The 24,180-nt window shown below is 44.3% G+C and overlaps 1 protein-coding gene across 1 annotated transcript in view; it reads right to left on the bottom strand.

Moving 5' to 3' along the window:
• LOC142403835 (solute carrier family 12 member 2) overlaps positions 1 to 23,890 on the bottom strand; it is a 77,294-nt gene extending 53,404 nt beyond the window's left edge. The window contains exons 1-6 of the mRNA XM_075490138.1: positions 23,861 to 23,890; positions 15,828 to 15,947; positions 8,426 to 8,501; positions 7,724 to 7,819; positions 5,662 to 5,801; positions 4,684 to 4,794 (exon numbers count right to left, since the gene is read on the bottom strand). Coding sequence (XP_075346253.1) covers positions 4,684 to 4,794; positions 5,662 to 5,801; positions 7,724 to 7,819; positions 8,426 to 8,501; positions 15,828 to 15,947; positions 23,861 to 23,890 — 573 coding nt within the window. The remainder of the gene's footprint in view (positions 1 to 4,683; positions 4,795 to 5,661; positions 5,802 to 7,723; positions 7,820 to 8,425; positions 8,502 to 15,827; positions 15,948 to 23,860) is intronic.
• Between the last annotated feature and the right edge of the window lie 290 nt (positions 23,891 to 24,180).

The following is a 24,180-nucleotide window of genomic DNA, read 5'->3' as shown; positions in this document are numbered from 1 at the left end:
GCACACAAAAGCTAGGAGTATAGCCTTATTAACTGTGATTATAATACTTTGCCTTATACTTAAGTATGTATTTACTAAAAATTCTACTATGTCGGGAAACAAATAGCATTTGTTTGCTATTTTATACAATGGACTAGTTTATTCTGTTAAACTGTCATGCTCTCAACCATTGTTTACAAAATTAAATTGCAAAGACCACCACAAATTTCTTTTTATTTCTAGCTTTCAAACTTTTTCCATTGCAACCTAGGTTTTTAGCTGAAGTTGGACAAAACCATCACAATTACTACAGTATCAACAAAATGAAGTATTTTAAACTATCCAAGACATCAAAAGTGTAAATAATGATAAATCTAGGCATTGAGAAGTAGTCATGGCAGTCAGGTGGAATCCCCAGTGACTGGAGAAAAGGGAATATCACACCCATTTTTAAAAAGGAGGACCCTAGGAATGACCGACCAGTCAGCCTCACCTCTGTGCCCGGTATAATCATGGAGCAGATCCTCCTGGAAGACATTTTGAAACATATGGAAGGCAGGGAGGTGATTGGAGGCAGCCAACATGGCTTCACCAAGGGCAAATCGTGCCTGACTACTCTAGTGGCCTTCTACGATGGAGTGACTGCATCAGTGGACAAGGGAAGAGCAACTGATGCCCTCTACCTGGACTTCTGTAAGGCCTTTGGCACGGTCCCCCACATTCTTACTGCTGAATTAGAGAGATATGGGTTTGATGGATAGACTATTAGATGGATAAGGAATTGGCCGGATGGCTGCATCGTGTTGGTCAACGGCTCAACGTCCAAATGGAAACCAGTAACGAGCGGTGTCCCTCAAGGGTCCGTACTGGGACCAATACTGTTTAATATCTTCATGACTGACGTAGCTAGTGGGATTGAGTGCACCCTCAGCAAGGTTGCGGATGACACCAAGCTGAGTGGTGCAGTTGATACTCTAGAGGGAAGGGATGCCATCCAGAGGGACCTTGACAGGCTGGAGAAGCGGGCCCGTGCAATCCTCATGAAGTTCCACAAGGCCAAGCGCAAGGTCCTGCACCTGGGTCGGGGCAGTCCCCAATATCAGTACAGACTGGGTGATGAACGCATTGAGAGCAGCCCTGCAGAGAAGGACTTGGGGATACTGGTGGATGAAAAATTGGATGTGAGCTGGCAGTGTGCGCTTGCAGCCCAGAAAGCCAATCGTATCCTGGGCCGGGTAAAAAGAAGTGTGGCCAGCAGGTCGAGGGAGGCGATTCTCCCCCTCTACTCCGCTCTCGTGAGACCCCACCTGGAGTACTGCGTCCAGCTCTGGGGTCCCCAGTACGAGAAAAGACATGGACCTGTTGGAGCGGGTCCAGAGGAGGGCCACGAAAATGATCAGAGGGCTAGAACACCTCTCCTATGAAGAAAGGCTGAGAGAGCTGGTGTTGTTCAGCCTGGAGTAGAGAAGGCTCCAGGGAGACCTTATTGCAGCCTTTCAATACTTAAAGGGGGCTTATAGGAAAGATGGAGACTTTTTACCAGGGCCTGTAGCCTGGAACAAGAGGTAACAGTTTTAAACTGTTTTCTGTACCCGGAACAAGAGGTAACAGTTTTAAACTGAGAGAGAGTAGATTTAGATCGGAAATAAGGAAGAAATTCTTTACAACAAGGGTGGTGAGACACTGGAACAGGTTGCCCAGAGAAGTTGTGGATGCCCCACTGCTGGAAGTGTTCAAGGTCAGGTTGGATGGGGCTTTGAGCAACTTGATCAAGTGAAAGATGTCCCTGCCCATTGCAGAGGGGGGTGGACTAGATGATCTTTGAAGGTCTCTTCCAACCCAAACCATTTTATGATTCTATGATCAAGACTGTTTAGGTTTTATATTTAAATGAGCAACCACACTGTCCTATTATCTTCTGAGTTATTTTATTTCCCATAGAGGCATATGCCAAAGTCTCAGGGAAAACTATTTGTAACCCTGACTTTTTCAGGCCTAGAATCAGAACTTAATATACAATACCACTGTAGCATTGCTGATTATTACAAAATGAACTGAAAGTTTTCAGTTTACACAGCCTCACATGTAAAATGGGGTAGTATAGAGATAAATAGAGCATGACAGACAACAGAAGAGCTAGAAGACCACCTGAAGAAACCAGTTCGGAACATGTTGAGATCTCTCCTTTGCCAAACATACAGTAGAAGAGGCGAGAGGTACAAGGATGCAGCTGGGTTCTGACAGAAGTCTTCAGTAAGTCCAAAAAGAGAGAGTTCAACAGGAAGTTACCACAGAGCAATTGTCCCAGATGGATTTATTCAGTAATGGACCTAGGCTTCTCCATGAGGCAAGTGTTTTCTATATGTCTTCCGTACACTGGAAAGTCTCAGACATTAGAAAGAACGGGCTCCTAAGACTTGAACACAGAGTTGAGTGGTAAGAGAACAGAAACTCTGAAAAGTAATTTTGGAATGCTTGCACACTTGCCTGGAAAACCAATAATAACTTAATGAGCTTTTAGGTCTACTTAAGAGGCATTATTACACATTCCCCTTGTCTGGTTTTCCAAGGCATTCTCCAGGTCTTGGGGAAGGCTTAGGAGAACATTATAGATAAAACAAATACTTTCCTCTTGATAATAGTTTTGCTATGCTAAGCTGCATGTTAACCCACACAAAGTGCTTGTTTGACAGGTTCAGTTGTTTACTGTAGCTCCTACCTGCCTCCTTCCATGGCTTGTTGGCTTGGTTTCTGTGACTTGATGTTTACATTGAGCCAAAAAAAAGTTACAAATTTCCTAATAAGGAAGAGGCTGCAGTGATACCAAAGTTCAGCTTTGATACAGAGACATTAAACAATGGGGATATTTCTATGTAAGCTATTGTTATGGAGCTGTTCTTGCAAAAAGCAAGATATTTCTAGAGATTTTAAATTACAGTGGCCAGAGGGTCACTAACAACTAATTCCTTCAAAGCAAAACTTAAGTGGTTAAAATTAAGGAGCACAACACTGTCCAGAGTTGGGTGCATACAGATACCATTACAAAATGAAGTTTCAGACAGCAAAGGACTACCTGAGAAAGGGAAATAATTTTACAGAAGCATGCTGTTCAATTTAAAAGTATATGCCAAAGTTAATTTCTGTAGATTCTTTCCTCCTTGGTTGTAGATTCAAGTAATGCATTTATCTTCACTTCCTCTTTCTACAATCCCTATTCCCAGGGCTGTAAGCAACACCAACACCACTTCCCCCCCATACAAAACCCCTTTAGTCTGAATTACGAAGATCATCATCTTGGGGCAGGAGCATAAGAAACAGTTATAACATGTACATTAAGAAGCTCCCTTCAGTTACCTCTCACTGCAGAAAACAGCAGCAGTTGTGACCCAAATATCAAATGGGAAGGGAGATCAAGTGAGGCTCTTAATTATTTGAAAATAAAAGCAGCAAGTGAACACACTATGGAAGGGTATACAGAAAAAGTCTACCAGGTGCAGAAAACAGTGAGCAAGCTAGACTGCCCAATAATAAAGAGCAGAAGACTAACACATCTTCTACATTGATGTATCCTATGATCTGTATGTGTTTGTTTCCACAGAGTTGATCTACGACCATGTAGCCACAAGATGGGGAAAGTAGGTTCTCCTTCCTACACATCACTGCTTTCACCACCACATGTTCACAACCCTCTTCAATGCTGGGGTATAGCACTGGCTGTTCCAAATGAAAGTAAAAACACAAGAGTGCAAAGAAAGGTAAGAACACTGGTTTTCAGTTAGCAGTAGCTACATAACTTCAGATTGGCTTCAGCAGCAGCCATGTATTTTCCGACCACAGAGCTCATTTGAAGCTCCCAGTCAGAAAATTCCCATGTTAAAACTCTTACCTTTATCTTGTTCTTTTCTAATTGTCTCAAAGAACATAATACTGTTAACCTTCTTGACACACTACCATCAACAGTGGATTATGCTGTTTTCTAAGGGTATTAGAAACCTTTAAGCTTCCAGTGCAACAAAGCTATCTAAGACCTGTCCAGATCTACACATGCTAGTGGCTAGACAAGGAGCTATTATATAAAAATTGTCCGCTACTTGACTGCTAACATACCATGTATGCAAGACTGAGTGCAAGAAATATAACTATATTAAAAATAGAATAGTTCAGTTGGAAGGGACCTACAACGATCATCTAGTCCAACTGCTTGACCAATTCAGGGCTGACCAAAAGCTAAAGCATGTTCTTAAGGGCATTGTCCAAAGGCCTCTTAAACACTGACAGGCTGAGGGCATCGACCACCTCTCTAGGAAGCCTGTTCCAGGGTTTGACCACCCTCCAAGTAAAGAAATATTTCCAATGTCAAGTCTGAACCTCCCTTGGCACAGCTTTGAACCATTCCCATGCATCCTGTCACTGGATACGAGGGAGATCAGCACCTCCCTCTCCACTTCCCCTCCCCAGGAAGCTGTAGAGAGCAATGAGGTCGCCCCTCAGCCTCCTTTTCTCCAAACTAGACAAACCCAGAGTCCTCAGCCGCTCCTCATAGGACATGCCTTCCAGCCCTTCCACTGGCTTTGTTGCCCTCCTCTGGATGCATTCAAGGACCTTCACATCCTTTTTAAACTGATCATAAATCAACCAGCTGAGGTAGAGAATATAGACAAAAAATATGAACCAGAGAATAAAAGAGAAATGATAGTTGCTTACTTTGGCTTCCCATTCCATTCCTGCAACGGAAATACCCAGCAATAGAACTACTGTGATAGCTCCTATGATTCTGATGTCATTCATTTCATCGACCATCATTGTTCCATTTTCCTAACAAATGAGTACACAGTCATATACTTTGTCAAGTATTTATTTCCCCTGCTGCAGAATAGAATTTTATTGTCTAAAATTTGTTAACAAAGTTAAAATAAGCAAGTTTGTGGTAGGGAGGTTAAGTTAAGTACGGGCACAAACAAATACTTTGGGTTTTGCCTTGTTTTAAGTCACTGAATCATTCTAAATAGAAATGATCATTTTTCTTCATAACCCATCCTCAAAGAGGATGACTTGTCTTCAACTGTCAGATAATTAAATTAATTGGCAAGGAAAGAGCTATCATGTTACATCTATACATATAATTTTCCTTGTTGTTCACCATTACTCTCAATTATTTTAATGCATTCCAGGCTTCTTCCCAATCTAAGAAGAGAATGATCAAGTTCTCAGTATTACATTTAATTTAAAAAAATTCTAGCAGAAAAACAACATTTGGTTGTGTTTATTTTAAGGAATTATTTTTAATAAGCAGAATCTCTTTGAAAAGGGGCTTAATATAAACTACTATTACTTACAAAAAAATAGCTCACTAATAAGAATCTTAGCATTAAGAACTCATGATTTTACATTGTGTATCTATCCTTCAACTCTCCATCTCCACTTCCAGCTTGGACTTTACCATAGATTTTACATTCTATCTTTTCAGGGAGATGAACAATGTAAGAAGTTTCAGTTCGACACCAATGATAGTCTGTTTTATATCAAAAACCTACTGTATCACAGCAGTAGTTCACCAATATAACAGTAGTAACTTTGCACCTCATTCCATGCCTTTAAACTATAATGCACAGTGCCATTAAACGATAGCTCAAATTGGCATAAAGGACAGAGTACTCAATACAATCAATATGGTTCATTTACCTTGAGCAGCTCCACAACTGTCTCTGCAAAACCAACAACATACATTGCTACTGCAACAGCATTGGCAAATGCAAAAATTAGACCTATGGCACCACCAAATTCTGGTCCCAAACTTCTGGAAATTAAGTAATATGCTCCTCCTAATAAAAATTTAAAAAAAAAAAAAAAAAGGAGGGGGGAGGGAGTTTAAGACTATATGAAAATCTTATGAAGACTGGATAGGCATCATCAACTTAAAACTTACATGAACATGATAGTGTTTATTCTTACATCTTTCCTCATATTTAAAAAAAAGAGAACCCAAAGCTCCAAAAGTCAGTATGCTTGATATAGGCATGCTGAAGTTTCAGGAATCTATTTCAAGTTTCTTAGAAAAGACACCAGTTGGAAGCAATCACCTGACTCCTACACCACATCATATTATTCAGCCAGCCAACCAGTTTCAAAGTTAAAAAACAAGTTGCAAAATACAGAGAGCAGTACTATTGGCTTTTTTTATTTTCAACTATTCAAAGCAATTGTGCATAATTTTGCTATTACACATTTTAATTAGCTATAGTTCAAGAAACTGGCAAAAGATACTGTAATAAACCCCCTCAAGTTCCAAATCTACATGACTCATTTCTTAAAGCTCTGTTGTCAAAGGAATTTTCTACCCTGCAATGAGGCTGTCATAATGATCATGACAGCTCTATTTTTCAGAACCTATTCTTTATATTTAGACTTGAAAAATACACCATTCTCAAACCCAACATATGATAAACTGAAAACTGAGTATCTACAGCTTTAGAGCTTAAATTAAAAAAAAAATTAGCAAAGGCACATTTCCATTTAAGGCTAAGATTTCTAGAAACAAGGAAATCCTTCAGTTCCAGACTGAGATAATTGAGTGACATGTTAAAAAGATGCAGGAAATCCTTAATTCCACTACATTACAGTTATTGTGTAATGTTTGTAGGTACTCAACTGACATACATTGCACACAAGAATATCAACTTTTTTTTTTTAAAGTACGTAACAGAAAATTTTCATAGAAAGAATTGGGAATTTATTCCCCAATTCTTCCCATTAAGCACTTAAAAGTTTTGAATAAGGCACTACTTTGAAAAACTGATTTAAAACCCAACAACATAATAAAAAATCCTTTATGCCATAAGAACAGGAAGATCAGAAGTGTAATCACATTGCAATCACAAACATAGAACTATCACTTGAGATCTACTTGACATAGTACTAAGATTCATAACTGATCCTTCCTGTTGCATCTCTTAGTCTTTATTCTTCATCAAGAGAATTGGATAAGCACAAAAAAATTAACTGCTTCTATTTTAACCCTGCTACAATTTCTACTCATAGCTGTCTTATAATGTCATGAAGCAGTTTGAGCATGTTACAGGCACTGGCCATTTACAGAATTATTTTGTAGGTACAAAATTGCTGACAACAGCACATAAACCATGAAAGCGAGTAAAAACCATCATCCTCAGAAAACTTGGAGATAATCAAGAGTTTGGAGAATCTCTTTTCAAAGCAGATTTCTACAAAATCTTCACAATAGAACTAGAATGTGTCTTTTTGTATGTTCTCATATAGATATAGCTTGTCTTATTACAGGATGTATTTGTTAATTAGTAAGTTTTATTTCACAGGACACAAACGCATAAGAGCACACACACACGCTCTTACCCAACCAATGCAGATGCAGGAGAATATCAAGACCCTATTCATTCCTAGACAGGTCACACTGAAAGGGTTTATATTCCAAAAATTAAAAATAGATAATGCTTCTCCCACAATGGAGAAGCAAGCCACTAGCCAAATCAAATAACTAGAGAAAAGACTGGTTTTTCATTAGTTACATTAGTGTTTAGTCAAATACAGAAAATTAGGAAGACTCCGCTCCTCAGAAAACTAACTCTTCCCTACTCTTTACCCATAATGCCATCGATTTTTCTTCCCCCCATGCTAAAAGAAAATGGAAAAGAAATTAGAGGCTCCATCTGAAGTGTACACTTTAGAGTGATGACAAAATACTTCAAAAGGTTTATAAAAGCAGCTTTACCTCCTCTTACAAACCCATTTGTAGCTATTGCTGAAGTAGACAGTCCTGTAATAGTTGTCACAACAGTGGCCATTGCAATAACTACGACAGACAGGCCTTTTGAAAGAGGAAAAAAAAGTGTAAGTCCAGCAGTATTAAGACATACAAACCTTCAACATAATTTTCTTTAAAGAAAGTCTTGCAAATTTGACATTGTTTTACTGTATGCGGCCCTGCACATTCAAGCAAAAGGCTTCTTTGCTCCTCTTTAGTACAGTAAAGTCTCCTAGATATAAACAAGACTTATCAGACTGGATAAGCTTAATCTTTAATCAGCAAAGTAAAACCTGCATCCTAGCACTTTCAAGGGAACATATGCCCTTTGCAGATGAGAGATTTTTTGCAGTCCAGTGCTAAGTTAAGCCTTTGAAGAAAATTATTTATATACTACACAGTCTATATGCAGATTTTAATAATTGGTGATCAGAAAGTTTATCTGTACAGTTTATTGAAGACCTACATATATCAATATTAAATTATATATCTTGTAGCTAAATGAAAAAGTCTAAGTAAATTCATACAGCTTAAAGTTTTTATAAGGGTGAAATATCAGAAATATTAAGGTCATTTTCTGCCCCTGTCTAACAAGCTCAGGATCAACACCTCTTTTGGATCACATATTCAAGCGCCACTGAAATAAAATTATAGTATTAGTACACATACCTATCCCAGCTTGTCCTACAATCCACGATAGTCTGATGAAGAGCATCACACCCCAAATATTTAACATGCATCGTACCTAAGACAATAAAACAGACATTTTACATATCTGCAGTCATCTCCACTAATTCTTCATTTCAGTTTTTATTATTGTCTGATAATTCAGACAGTATTTCCTCAATACTCGAATTGTTTCCTCAAGAACAGATTCTTTAGTTTAGATAAGTTTAAGTTTGATAAAATGTATTGGGTTTGTGTGGCAAGGTTTTGGTAGCAGGGGGGCTACAGGGGTGGCTTCTGTGAGAAACTGCACAAGACCAGCAGTAGTCAGAAAAGAGGAGTGAGAATATGTGAGAGAAACAACTCTGCAGACACCAAGGTCAGTGAAGAAGGAGGGGAAGGAGGTGCTTGTCTCGTCCCACTCAGTGGGTTGCGAGATGGGTGAATCTTTTTGATTCCCTGACAGTTTGTGTACCGACAAAGGCCGATCTCTGCTCGGCAGAGCCGCGTGGCCGGTAGAGTCACAACAATGACCCAGAGGAACAGTCTGGCCAGCATCTTTATTAACTGGCGAATTCCACAAACGGACAAACTTAACGAACTGGCAAGCCCAACAAACGAACAGAGGCGATTTGGCAACGGAGCTATTTTCCGGGCAACCCGCCACAATTTATCCCAAACTTACATATATTGGAAGAGTAGAGGGAGAGAGAAGCGAGAAAAGGAAAGGAGAAGAGAGGAGGAAAGAGAAAGGAAAAGTATCACCACCCTTGGATCCCACGATGACAGGCGTGGCAATCCTCCGGTGGTGGGGGCTCACGCGCGCGGTTCCCTGGGAGGCGTGTCTTTTATACGCTAATCCCCGCCTCCAGGTACGCCCCTTCAGGACTTACATGGTTCTTGTTCTAGAAAGTTCTCAATCTTCTGCGCAGGCGCTGGGGGAGGGGGGTGGTCACGAGGGGTCTCTTGGGTGGTCGCAAGCCCCTTCCTCAGATAAACTCTGTGTGACCTCTGGCCATAGATGGTAAGGTCCGTCGGAACCCGGAACCGCACATCCTCCGTGCTCTCCACGTCCCACTCTCGCTCTCCCCCATCCCGTGCTCGCAGACCTGCCGTCGCCATGCAAATAGCGCCTCGCCTCGCCACAATGTTTGAGACATTAACCCTTTCAGTCTCTCACACCACCCCGTGGCTCAAACATTGTCTATATAATCTTCGTCCAGGGCGACGATTTTCACATAGAGAAGATCGAGAAGACATAGTTCGCGAAATCATACATTTTCAACGAGAGTTGGCGGAGGGTCCTTGATTTTGTCTTCCAGGGTGGTGATATGAACATAGTGAACCACAGGAGGAAAGAGAATGAAAGCAGAAGCAAGCAGACGGGTAATCATACATTAAACAATAGCTATGCCAGTCATTAGGAACAAAAATCCAGCCAACAGGGTTATTCCAATTTGCATTAACCATTTCCCCCACCCTGTGAGTCCCCAGGATTGTAGAAGGGAAGCGAACCAAGATCCGAGTACATGCCCGTCGAAACAGTCTTTCGGTTGGAGTGATCGTAATAGTTCGGCAGTTTGATGGGCGATTTCTTTCATTTTGGTCCGTGCTGCCTCCATAGTAGTACTGACGTTGCAAGTGTAGCAGTAGTAGAGTGCAGTAGCAGAGTGCAGTAGTACTGGAGCTGTGAGATGGACAACGTCATACAACATTCTCCATCACTTAAATTCAACATCGAGTTTTTTGGGGCTTCTGCCACTTCCCAGAGCACTCGCCAGGGAGGGGCAGTGAAACTGAAAACACGAGAAGGGCATAAGGATGGGATGACTAATCCACATTTCAGACCAGCGTGATATTTCAGTGTTAAGTAGGAATAAAATTTCCCGTTATAACATCCCCAAACTAGTCCCAAGGGGGCCGGGGATATGCTAATTTTACAGGTATGTCAGGTTCTGCAGCGAGCGGCAGGCTCTGCAAAGGGTAGTGTGTACGGGGTATGCCGCAATACTTGACTCTACCATATTCCTCAGTTTCATTTTAAGTCTTGTTGCACAGAATATCCCGATTTCTATATCTGCGGGAAGGATAACCCCAACAAATACATGTCCCTTATCAGAACCCTTACTCTCTCCAAGAGCCAGGTTTTGGGGGGGTCCCCAGAACCAGTGTTACAGTTAAGAACTTTGCCCAATATTATGTATAACTTGGAAATGCAACAAAAACCACCACCACCACAACCAACAAATCTCAATCCTTTGTTCGGTTGACTGGGAAAGGGCAACGCATATCCCTTGGTCAGTTCTACTCCAGATTCTAGTAAATCCACGAATTGGTTCCCACACAAGCTTCTAAGGAATATGGTTTCCACTTCCCCCATGTCCTCCTTTCCCGGAGGAGAGGAGGACCACTGTCCACGTGAGAAATCGTAAAGACATATTAGGACTATTATTACAACATTGGTGGTACTCATCGAGGTCCAGCACTCCTCCGACGAGATCGCTATGTTTTAGCAGGTGACGGTCTGGTTCTCCCCCTGCAAAAGAAAAGGAAAACTCGCTCCCTTCTCGGACCGGTTTTAAAAGCAAGGGATTATCAGGAGGTCTTCCGGGGGTAGGCCTTTTAAAAGCCGATTGTCTAATTCGGTTCTCCTAACCGCGGCTTTGCCCCTTTGTTCCCCTCCGGAGATTCCCACTTGCGACTATAATTGATCAGCTCCTGAGCAATCTGTCCCCAGGTGAGGGGGAATTCCGCAGCCGAAGCGTTTGGTTTCTCCCTGGCGTTAGCATTTCTGTTAAATGCTCCTGAATTGGGAGCGCTGCCCTTAGGCGGTCCTGGATTTGTATGGCATGTAGCTTCAGGGGGTCAGGAAGGCCCTTTATCAGGGGTTTCATTCAATTGGGGTCGGCTTTTAGCAACATCGGGGAGGGCTGATGGGGTATTAAGTGCCTGTCATGCATGAGCTGGAGGCAGGCGGCTTTCTGCACGCTCTAGGTAATTTGATCCGGTCCCGGAGTGGGGATGCTCACCGGATCTCCCCGTTCCATGGGGTCTAGCCCTCCAGCCCAGTATGCCGCCCTTTGAGTGAGGGACCAGGGAGCTCGAGTGTCGGGGAACGGTTAGAAACATGGCTGGACCCCAGTATCCCTGCACCTCCTCCTCGGAAAGTTTAATTTTGTCGTGTTCCCCCCTGTGAGGGAGACCCTCCACGCATATTCCATCTCCGTTTCTCTAGGGAGCCTACTATACCTTTCTTGTAATTTCGCCAATTCAATTGCACTATAGGGTATTTCTTTCGTTATGATTTCCGGCGTGGTATCAACACCTCCTTCATATTGAAATTCCGTTTTAAGAAGTGGGCGAAGTCGGGGAGCAGTTCTCTCGTCATGTTGGCACTTCGCCTGTTCCATTTCCTCCCAGGGGTAGTGGCCAGCTACCCCTCTGTCAACTAGCTCACGTTCCTTAGATAGGCTGGAGTGCCCACACTGGCTCTCAAGATCCTCCCTCCGCGCCTCCACTAGCTCTGACCGCAACTCGTGCTCCCTGACAAAAGCGTCGCGCAGCTGACTCTGCAAGCTATTCGCTGCTGTTTCTGCTCGCACCCGTTTTTTCTGCTCAGCTTCCAGCTCCGCTTGCAAGCTTTCAACCAAATCTTGTAACGATTCACTCGCCTCTCGCTCAGCCCATTTTACTGTGCACTTATCCTTCTGCGCTGCCATCAGCACAGCTACTAAAACACCCCAAACAACAGCTTTTAACAACTCTAACAAAGGGGAGCAGTCCAAATCAGGCTGAACCCAGGAAGCCATGATCATCTATCTGCCGGAGGACTCGGACTCAGCCGATTCACGTCCTCCCTTCTTGACTCAATCGATATCCCCTCCCTGTTCCTCTCACTGATCAAGCCAGGGAATCCCACTTCTGACACCAAATTAATGTCTCGTCCCACTCGGTGGGTTGCGAGATGGGTGAATCTTTTCGATTCCCTGACAGTTTGTGTACCGACAAAGGCCGATCTCTGCTCGGCAGAGCCGCGTCGCCGGTAGAGTCACGACAACGACTCAGAGGAACAGTCTGGCCAGCATCTTTATTAACTGGCGAATTCCACAAACGGACAAACTTAACGAACTGGCAAGCCCAACAAACGAACAGAGGCGATTTGGCAATGGAGCTATTTTCTGGGCAACCCGCCACAATTTATCCCAAACTTACATATATTGGAAGAGTAGAGGGAGAGAGAAGCGAGAAAAGGAAAGGAGAAGAGAGGAGGATAGAGAAAGGAAAAGTATCACCACCCTTGGATCCCACGATGACAGGCGTGGCAACCCTCCGGTGGTGGGGGCTCACGCGCGCGGTTCCCTGGGAGGCGTGTCTTTTATACGCTAATCTCCGCCTCCAGGTACGCCCCTTCAGGACTTACATGGTTCTTGTTCTAGAAAGTTCTCAATCTTCTGCGCAGGCACTGGGGGAGGGGGGTGGTCACGAGGGGTCTCTTGGGTGGTCGCAAGCCCCTTCCTCAGATAAACTCTGTGTGACCTCTGGCCATAGATGGTAAGGTCCGTCGGAACCCGGAACCACACGTCCTCCGACGCGCTCTTCACGTCCTGCATGTCCCACTCTCGCTCTCTCCCACCCCGTGCTCGCTGACCTGCTGTCACCATGCAAATAGCGCCTCGCCTCACCACAATGTTTGAGACATTAACCCTTTCAGTCTCTCACAATGTTTGAGACATAAACTCTTTCAGTCTCTTTCAGTGCTCCAGGCGCCAGAGCAGAGATTCCCCTGCAGCCCATGGTGAAGACCATGGTGAGGGAGGCTGTCCCCCTGCAGCCCATAGAGGTCCGCGGTGCAGCAGATATCCACCTGCAGCCCATGGAGGACCCCACACCAGAGCAGGTGGATGCGCCCAAAGGAGGCTGTGACCCCATGGAGAGAGGAGCCCATGCTGGAGCAGGTTTGCTAGCAGGGCTTGTGACTCTGTGGGGGACCCACGCTGGAGCAGTCTGTTCCTGAAGGACTGCAGCCCGTGGGAAGGACCCATGTTGGAGAAGTTCATGGAGGACTGTCTCCCGTGGGAGGGACCCCACGCTGGAGCAGGGGAAGAGTGTGAGGAAGAAGGAGCGGCAGAGACAACGTGATGAACTGACCACAACACAACCCCCATTCCCTATCCCCCTGTGCCGCTCAGGGGGAGGAGGTAGAGAAATTGGGAATGAAGTTGAGCCCAGGAAGAAGGAAGATTTGGTTTTATTTCTCATTACCCTACTCTGACTTTCAATTGGCAATAAATTAAATTAATTTCCCCGAGTCTGGTTTTTTGCCCATGACGGTAACTGGTGAGTGATCTCCCTGTCCTTATCTCGACCCACAAGCCTTTCATTGTATTTTTTCTCCCCCTGTCGAGTTGAGGAGGGGGAATGATAGAGCAGCTTGGTGGGTACCTGGCATCCAGCCACAGTCAACCCACCACAAGAATACATCACTAAAAATAAGATTGTGAGCTCTCCAACAGTCTTAGAACCCCAGTTCAGATCTTCCACTACTTCTCTTCCAAGCACTAAAGCGATACCCTCCTAAATATATTTATTAAAAAACCAAAAACAAACAAAAAACCCACAAAACCCACACACACAACCCACCATCCCCAAAACCCCAAACAAAATAAAAAATCCCACCCCCCCAAAAAAAACCCAAACCACAAAAAAAATCCAGTTTCCTGTTCCTGAAACTTGTGTATCTTATAATACAGCTGCACACGGGGGGGGGGAAGAATGTTATTTATGCTTTTTGTCCTTGTAATTTAAGTTTAATCCTCAACAAGATAAGAGTTTGCATTGTACAAAGTTTAGACAAAAGATTAGCAGCTGGTTTCCATATTACCTAGAGAGTATCAAACCTTGTAGTAGATTGACCTTGGCAAGCTGCCAGACACCCACTCAGCTGCTGCTCACTCATTCCACCTCCTCAACAAGAGGCAGGGAGAAAATAAAATGGAAAATCTCATGGGTTGAGATAAAGACTGAGAGATCACTTACCAATTACTATCACAGGCAAAACAGGCTCAGCTTGGGGAAGATTAATTTAATTTATTTCCAATTAAAATAGAGTAGAACGATGAGAAACAAAGACAAAACTGAAAACAACTTCCCCCCACCCCACCCCCCTTCTTCCCAGGCTCAGCTTCACTCCCTTCCTAACTCTCCTACCTCCTCCCCCCTCCAAGCAGCACAGGTGGGATGGGGAATGGGAGATTACAGTCAGTTTGCAACAATTCATCTCTGCCACTCTTTCCCCCTCTTACTTTTCCCCTGCTCCAGCATGGGTCCTCTTCATGGGCTGCAGTCCTTCAGGAAAAACCTGCTCCAGCATGGGTCCTACACAGGCTACAGTTCCTGTCAGGAGAACCTGGTCCTGCATGGGCTCTCCACAGGCCACAGTTCCTTCAGGGAATATCCACCTGTTCTGGCTTGGTCCCCTCCATAGGCTGCAGGGAAATACCTGCTCCAGCACCTGGAGCACCTCCTCCCTCTCCTTCTTCTCTGACCTTGGCATTCACATAATTGCTTCTCACAGTTCACCACCCCCACTCTGCAACCTTTTGCCCTTTCTTAAATATGTTTTCAGAGGCAACACCAGCTTCACCAATTGGCTCAGCTTTGGCCTGCAGTGGGTCCATTGCGGAGCCAGCTGGAACTGGCTGTGTCTGGCACAGGACAGCACCTAGCCTCTTCTTACAGAGGCCACCCCTGCAGCCCCCTCCAAAACCTTGCCACGTAAACCCAATACAATCCTGCAAAAGCTTTAGCCAGTCATTAGGGCTAGAAGGGAGACAAGTATCTCTCCAAACCATAAAAGCGGAAAATTCAGAGATTCAAGAAGTCTTTTTAAGCAAAACTGGACTACAAATAAAAAAAGAAAACCAAACCAAAACAAAACCCCCACCACACACACACACAAAAAAACCACGCACACCTGAGCTGGAAATATTCACCTGGTCAGTTTATGCCTACCAGGAAGTATTAATTGCAAGTTTCAAAAGCACTGAAAAGGAAGATATCATCTTCAAAAAAACTTTTAAATACACTTCGGAAGAGAAAGGGCAGCAACATTCACCCTATGGTGAGTGTCTACTTATAGTCTCTACTTATGTAGTAAAAAAGATACAATCTTAGAGTTTTGAAGTTGCATAATTTCTAAGACACATATTAAGGAACTATTTCTTCCTTAAAATTCAGTACAAGGATAAGAGTGAAGTGACCCTTACTGAACTTATGGCATTTTTCCACAATTCTCATACATGTAATCTTTTCTTGATACAGAGCTAACACAGTCCTTCTCAAGAAGATAAGGCTATTAGACAGATCATATCTTTTTAAGCAACTGAAGTACAATACATCAACTTACCAATACACCTTTTATCCAGCCAAACTTGACTACTCCTTTGCTATCTGGTATATAAGTGGCAACTGCTTCCCCAGTTGGCATTCCTTCCTCTCTATTTGCATAGCCTTCTTCAAAGGGCTCCTAGGAAAAAGGGCAAATGTTTATCTTTTATGAGCTTAACTGAATATAGAGGGAATTTGATACTCAGATTGCAAGAAACCTTCTGCTCACACAAACAGAGAAAAATAATAAAGGATGGCAAGGCTGAAGTTACCAAGGCTCTCCTTTATGTTCCTTGCATGAGAGACAACCCACAGATTTCAAGGAATGTGAACAAAATTTACAAGGACAACTTAGGTATTCCACTTCAGTTAATTCAAACAGATAACAGTCAGAGTAATAAATATTTTTAAGAGTCAGTCCTAAAGCCATAACAAACATCTAGCCTTTAAAAAAAAAAAAGTTACAAGATTTCACGTGCAGTGACTTTAAATAGTACAGAAAGTTTTATTTCTTAATCTGAAAGCATACTCTGTTCTAACACAAACTATTGGTCTCAGCTACAGCATTTCCTGTAGTCCAGGCTTGGCTGTCAAAGAAAATATTTCTTTGCTTTACCTCTATGTTCTTAGCCTGGAGAAAAGGAGGCTGAGGGGAGACCTTATCGCTCTCTACAACTACCTGAAAGGAGGTTGTAGAGAGGTGGGGGTCGGTCTCTTCTCCCAGGTAACAAGTGATAGGACGAGAGGAAATGGCCTCAAGTTGCGCCAGGGGAGGTTTAGATTGGATATTAGGAAATTTTTCTTCACTGAAAGGGTTATCAAGCATTGGAACAGGCTGCCCAGGGAAGGGGTTGAGTCGCCATCCCTGGAGGCATTTAAAAGATGTTTGGATGAGGTGCTTATGGACATGGTATAGTGGTGGTCTTGGTAGTGTTAGGTTTACGGTTGGACTCGATGATCTTAAAGGTCTTTTCCAACCTATACGATTCTGTGATTCTGTGAGGAATCCCAAAGAGCACAGAGTCCAGAGGAAATATTTATAGATCTATTACTTATGGAAGGTGTCATCCATATTTCCTCACAATTAGAAGCAAATATACAAACAAATAATTTATTTAAAAAAATCAGATCGTGTCACCATTATCCAGAGGTCACTAGCACAGATTCACATCAGTGTTTCTCACATGTACCCTGTGTTATGAAGTTCTCAAAAACATATACCTGCAACACATCTAGAGATAGTATGGCATAAGCTTTCCACCACCAGGCAGAATGACCATCAGTTTACACATCTTTACCTTTATGAGATAGCTTTCTTAAATGGTAGGTCTTCTTGTCTCCAGGAGGGAGAAAAAGAACAGTTTATATACCTTAGAGGACCAAAAGAAACATCGCTGGAAATTACCTGGTTTGCTGAACTGTAAGTCTTCTGAATAGGAGAGAACTAACGGCTGTAACTTCCTGGGAGTTTTGCACAGCCTTTGACCAGTTGAATTTATTTATTTGCTGATTATCTGCATCTAAATACCCAAACTTGAGCCAAATCAAGTAAGAAATACTGTATGATCCATTTAGAGTGGGGAAAAATGGTAAGGACCAAGAAGAGAATTGAAATGCTGCTACATTTAAGGTTTTTACATAGAATTAACTCTAGCATTCATATGTCAAGAAGAAAAATTAACTAACTTTTCTTTAACACATACAGCTACAAGTCACTTGCCAGCTGAGCCTACGTTGACCTGCCTAAACCAGAACTGAAGAGAGTGAAAACTCCCTATTAAGGCTTCTTACCCAACTCAGACACAAAGTTCACAGTAGAAAAGAATGAGTCTACATATTGCCCTGCTCTAATATCCTTGATTACTCTTCCTTCAGATAGATGACCTTTCCTCCAAATGCAGGAAGATGCAATTATCAAAACTCTTTCTAAGTTTTAATGTCTTATTAAAGGCATTATTAATACTTTATCACCTTGTCTGATAACTTCCCTTATCAGACACTGCTGTTTTAAGCAAAACTTACCAGAAGCTTCCCTCCCCTTCTTCCCCCACCCACTGACAAAAAAATGTAGGAAAAAAGAAACATTAAAGCAACGGATAGATTAGGCACATATAGAAATTTATAACCCAGGCTGTTCTGAAGTGAAGATTGTTTCTTTGATAGCAGAGTTTTCACAGCCACAAACACCTTTGAAGGCAATTAAAGCGAATACAATAGCATCCCACAAATGTGGGGAAGGAATGGCCTGACATTCCCATTGACACCAGTTTGCTTACTAACTGAAGAATTCCCTTTGAGCTCTCCCTAGCGCTAGTAATCAGAGCTAGTGTATTAACAGACTTTATAGATCCCTATAAGGACCTTTCCACGCACTTGGAGAAAGTAAAATACACTTATTTTCAAACAAACAAAAAATATCTAGAAAGATCAAACTTGTAATTTCTATGACTACAAAAGTCTGGCTCTGATATCTCTGAACTCCACACAGAGAAAACTCATGCTTTTATTGAGGCTCAAACTAATATCAGTCCATGAGGCGAAACTAATTGCAAAAACAAGAGCAGGGCACTCCCTATTTCATATAATCAACTTCTATTACTATACTATGCTGCTTTATCATGGGAACATTTAACATGAGGCATGGAAATTTGTCAGTGTAAGCAATTTAAGTTCTCTGTAGACTTTCCATGCTGAAGTTTACTTTCCCATTGCATTCTATATTGCTAACTCAAGCAGCAGAGAACACCAAATACTCCCAAAATAACCTTAAATACTCTCAAACACAGAGCCCAGGAAGAAAATGAAGTCCTAATGCTAATTAAATAAACATGTTCACAACAATGTGCTGTGGTTTAACCCAGCAGGCAGCTAAACACCACAAAGCCGTTCACTCACTCCTCCCCACCGCAGTGGGATGGGGGAGAGAATTGAAAAAAAAAAAAAAAAAAGGTAAAACTTGTGGGTTGACATAAAGACAATTTAATAGGACAGAAAAGAAAGGGAAAATAATAATAATGATAAAAGAATATACAAAACAAGTGATGCACAATGCAATTGCTCACCACCCACTGACCGATGCCCAGCCAGTTCCTGAGCAGCAGACCCCAGGCCAGCTTTTCCCCTAGTTTATGTACTGAGCATGAACGATGTCATATGGTATGGAATATCCCTTTGGTCAGTTTGGGTCAGCTGTCCCAGCTGTGTCCCCTCCCAACTTCTTGTGCACCCCCAACCTACTCACCGGTGGGGCGGAGTGAGAGGCAGGAAAAGGCCTTGACTGTGTGTAAGCACTGCTCAGCAGTAACTAAAACATCAGCGTGTTATCAACATTATTCTCATCCTAAATCCAAACCACAGCACTATACCAGCTACTAGGAAGAAAATCAACTCTATCCCAGCCAAAACCAGGACAGTATCCACCCCTTATTCTATACCATCTACGTCATGCCCAGGTCCTACCCTTTCCAATACATTCCAATTAATCACCACCACTTTCCCTGTCTTTTGATATATACACACAGAGATCATTCCCTTGGTCTATGGGCCATCCCTCTAAAATGTCCGTTGGGTTCATTTAGTCCATGACTTTGGGCTCCATCTGTCAATACAGTCCTTCAGGGCAGGAGAGATGGTGTGTGGTGGTGGATTGTTGCATGCTGAAGCCAGTTCTGGTTCCATCACTGCTGCACTTTGCTTGGTTTCATGAAAGCTCATTCTTCATTAGTCTGGGTGATTCTTACTGTAATACTCTTGATATGGCATATAGCAACCATAGTAGTGATGACACACAGTATTATATAGCAATTAACATCATACCATTTAGTTCATTGGCTATTCTCACCCCAAAATCAAATCCCCTTGAGGTACACAGCAGACTTCCCCATCGTTCCGCATTACCCACCAAGTGCACCCAGGTCCTTGAGCAAAAGCAATCCCACGAATGGGCTTGCCTTTCCCCGAGGCAGGAGTAACCCAGACTGTCTTCCCCAGCATCTTTTTTATGTGCACTACAGGGACCTTATCCCCTTCTACAGGACGTAAGAGTTTTGATTGGGCAGGGCCAGCTCGACTGGTAGGTCCCCTAGTGTTGACTACCCAGGTGGCCTTTGCTAAATGTGTATCCCAATGTTTGAATGTCCCACCACCCATTGCTCGCAGTATAGTCTTTAACAGTCCATTGTATCCTTCGATTTTCCTGGAGGCTGGTGCATGATAGAGGATGTGATATACCCACTCAGTGCCATGCTCTTTGGCCCAGGTGTCTATGAGGTTGTTTCGGGAAGCATAGAATCACAGAATCGTATAGGTTGGAAAAGACCTTTAAGATCATCGAGTCCAACCGTAAACCTAACACTACCAGGACCACCACTACACCATGTCCCTAAGCACCTCATCCAAACATCTTTTAAATACCTCCAGGGATGGCAACTCAACCACTTCCCTGGGCAGCCTGTTCCAATGCTTGATAACCCTTTCAGTGAAGAAATTTTTCCTAATATCCAATCTAAACCTCCCCTGGCACAACTTGAGGCCATTTCCTCTCGTCCTATCACTTGTTACCTGGGAGAAGAGACCGACACCCACCTCTCTACAACCTCCTTTCAGGTAGTTGTAGAGAGCAATAAGGTCTCCCCTCAGCCTCCTTTTCTCCAGGCTAAACAACCCCAGTTCCCTCAGCCGCTCCTCATCAGACTTCTGCTCCAGACCCTTCACCAGCTTCACTGCCCTTCTCTGGACTCGCTCCAGCACCTCAAGGTCTCTCTTGTAGTGGGGGGCCCAAAACTGAACACAGTATTCGAGGTGCAGCCTCACCAGTGCCGAGTACAGGGACACGATCACTTCCCTAGTCCTGCTGGCCACACTATTCCTGATACAAGCCAGGATGCTATTGGCCTTCTTGGCCACCTGGGCACACTGCTGGCTCATATTCAGCCGGCTGTCAACCAACACCCCCAGGTCCTTTTCCGCCAGGCAGCTTTCCAGCCACTCTTCCCCAAGTCTGTAGCATTGCATGGGGTTATTGTGACCCAAGTGCAGGACCTTGCACTTAGCCTTGTTGAACCCCATACAATTGACCTCGGCCCATCGATCCAGCCTGTCCAGGTCCCTCTGCAGAGCCTTCCTACCCTCAAGCAGATCAACACTCCCGCACAACTTGGTGTCGTCTGCAAACTTACTGAGGGTACACTCGATCCCTTCGTCCAGATCACTGATAAAGATATTAAAGAGGAGTGGCCCCAACACAGAGCCCTGGGGAACACCGCTTGTGACCGGCCGCCAACTGGAGTAAACTCCATTCACCACCACTCTTTGGGCCTGGCCATCCAGCCAGTTCTTTACCCAGCGAAGAGTACACCCGTCCAAGCCGTGAGCAGCCCGTTTCTCCAGGAGAATGCTGTGGGAGACAGTGTCAAAGGCTTTACTAAAGTCCAGGTAGACAACATCCACAGCCTTTTGCTCATCCACTGAGCGGGTAATCTTGTCATAGAAGGAGATCAGGTTGGTCAAGCAGGACCTGCCTTTCCTGAACCCATGCTGGCTGGGCTTGATCCCTTGGTTATTCTCTACATGCCGCGTGATGGCACTCAGGATGATCTGCTCCATAACCTTCCCCGGCACCAAGGTCAGGCTGACAGGCCTGTAGTTCCGCAGATCCTCCTTCCAGCCCTTCTTGTCACATTTGCTAACCTCCAGTCAACTGGGACCTCCCCAGTTAGCTAGGACTGCTGATAAATGATGGAAAGGGGCTTGGTGAGCACTTCTGCCAGTTCCTTCAGTACTCTCGGGTGGATCCCATCCGGCCCCATAGACTTGTGTGTGTGTCTAAGTGGTGTAGCAGGTCACTAACCATTTCCCCTTGCATTATGGGGGCTTCTTTCTGCTCCTTGTCCCTGTCTTCCAGCTCAGGGGTCTGGGTACCCTGAGAACAACTGGTCTTGCTATTAAAGACTGAGGCAAAGAAGGCATTAAGTACCTCAGCCTTTTCCTCAGCCTTTTTCACTGTGTTTCCCCCTGCGCCCAATAAAGGATGGAGATTCTCCTTAGCCCTCCTTTTGTTGTTAATGTATTTACAGAAACATTTTTTATTGTCTTTTACGGCACTAGCCAGATTAAGTTGTAGTTGGGCTTTGGCTCTTCTAATTTTCTCCCTGCATAACCTCATGACATCCTTGTAGTCCTCCTGAGTTGCCTGCCCCTTCTTCCAAAGGTCATAAACTCTCTTTTTTTTCCTGAGTTCCAGCCAAATCTCTCTGTTCAGCCAGGCCAGTCTTCTTCCCCACGGGCTCATCTTCCGGCACATGGGGAAAGCCTGCTTCTGCACCTTTATTTCCTTCTTGAAGAATGTCCATCCTTCCTGGACTCCTTTGCCCATTAGGGCTGCCTCCCAAGGGCCTCTGTCAACCAGGCTCCTAAACAGGCCAAAGTCTGCCCTCCAGAAGTCCAAGGTGGCAGTTCTGCTGACCCCCTCCTTACTTCTCCAAGAAACAAAAACTCTGTCATTTTGTGATCGCTGTGCCCAAGACAGCCTCCAACCACCACATCACCCACAAGTCCTTCTCTGTTCACAAACAACAGCAGGGCGCCTTCCCTAGTTGGCTCCCTCACCAGCTGTGTCAGGAAGTTATCTGCCACACACTCCAGGAACCTCCTAGACTGTTTCCTCTCTGCTGTATTGTATTTCCAGCAGACATCTGGTAGGTTGAAGTCCCCCATGAGAACAAGGGCTAGCGATCGTGAGGCTTCTCCCAGCTGCTTATAGAATATTTCATCTGCCTCTTCATCCTGGTTGGGTGGTCTGTAACAGACTCCCACCATGATATCTGCCTTGTTGGCCTTCCCCCTGATTCTTACCCATAAACACTTAACCCTACTGTCACCATCATCGAGCTCTAAACTATCCAGACACTCCCTAATATACAGGGCTACCCCACCGCCTCTCCTTCCTTGCCTATCCCTTCTGAAGAGTTTATAGCCATCCACTGCAGCACTCCAGTTATGCGAGTCATCCCACCATGTTTCTGTGATGGCAACTATAGCATAGTTTTCCTGATGTACAATGGCTTCCAGCTCCTCCTGTTTGTTGCCCATGTTGTGTGCATTGGTGTAGATGCACTTCAGTTGAGATATTGATCCTGCCACCTTTTTGGGGGGATAAGCCCTAATTCCTATGTGACTGTTCTCAGGTGCTTCTGTGGTTTCTAACACATCCATAACCCTTGCATCTTTGCTGCCGCATGGATCTCCATCCCCTACCTCCACTGAGATGGCAGACCGAAGGACCTCGCTAGCACACTGTCACTCAAACACTGGCGTGCCGCCCCCAGGCTTATCTCCAGCAAGCCTGGTTTTATCCCTTCCCCCCTTCAAATCTAGTTTAAAGCTCTTTCAATGAACCCTGCTAACTCCTGTGCAAAGATCCTTTTCCCCCTTTGAGACACGTGTACCCTGTCTGTCACCAGCAGGCCTGGTGTTGTGTAGACCAACCCATGATCAAAAAATCCAAAATTCTGCCAGTGACACCAGGCTCAGAGCCAGGTATTGATCTGCTGAGTCGTCCTGTTTCTTCCCTCATCATTCCCTGCAACTGGAAGGATAGGGAAGAAAGCTACTTGTGCTCCTGATCCCTTAACCAGTCGTCCCAAGGCCCTGAAGTCTCTCTTCATTGCCCTTGGACTTCTAGTTGCAGCTTCATCGCTGCCTACCTGAAAAATCAATAATGGATAGTAATCCGAGGGCCGTACCAGGGTAGCAAGTTTTCTCTTCACATTTTTAACCTGGGCCCCAGGGAGGCAGCAGACTTCCCTAAGAAGTGGGCCCGGTCTGCATATTGGGCCTGCTGTTTCCTTCAGAAGGGAGACTCCTATGACAATGACCCATCTTTTTTTCTTTATGGAAGCAGTTTTGACACAGGGTGTAGGCCGACTTAACCTCGGCGACACCTCCAAGCTAGATGAACCATCGTCCTTGTTATTGTTCAGTTCCACTTGCAGAGCCTCGTACCTATTATGCAAGGGCACCTGGGAAGGTGGGGTAGTCACAGAGCAGATGCACCTGCTGCACCGGGCAGAAATTCGTCACCATTGCCCCCTATCCCTTAAATCACTGTGTTCAGCCAGGTTCAGAGAGGATAGGGAATCCTCCTTATCATGCATCCTGTCTGCCTGTTGGGCCCGTCTCAGGGAAGGCAGGGTGCAATTCCAGTAGTCTATCTCTCTCTCGCACTCCCTTATACTCCTCAACTTACTCACCTCCTCCTGGAGCTCTGTCACTAAGCTGAAGAGTTCCTCTGCCTGGGCGCACCTCCCACAGGTGTGCTCACTACTGCTGTCTGATACTGACATAAGAGTAGGGCACACCCTGCAGCCTGACAC

Source organism: Mycteria americana, unplaced genomic scaffold, assembly GCF_035582795.1.
Source record: "Mycteria americana isolate JAX WOST 10 ecotype Jacksonville Zoo and Gardens unplaced genomic scaffold, USCA_MyAme_1.0 Scaffold_44, whole genome shotgun sequence".
Classification (NCBI taxonomy): Eukaryota; Metazoa; Chordata; class Aves; order Ciconiiformes; family Ciconiidae; genus Mycteria; species Mycteria americana.
The sequence above is the reverse complement of the archived record's forward strand: the minus strand, read 5'-3'. Positions and strand labels throughout refer to the sequence as shown.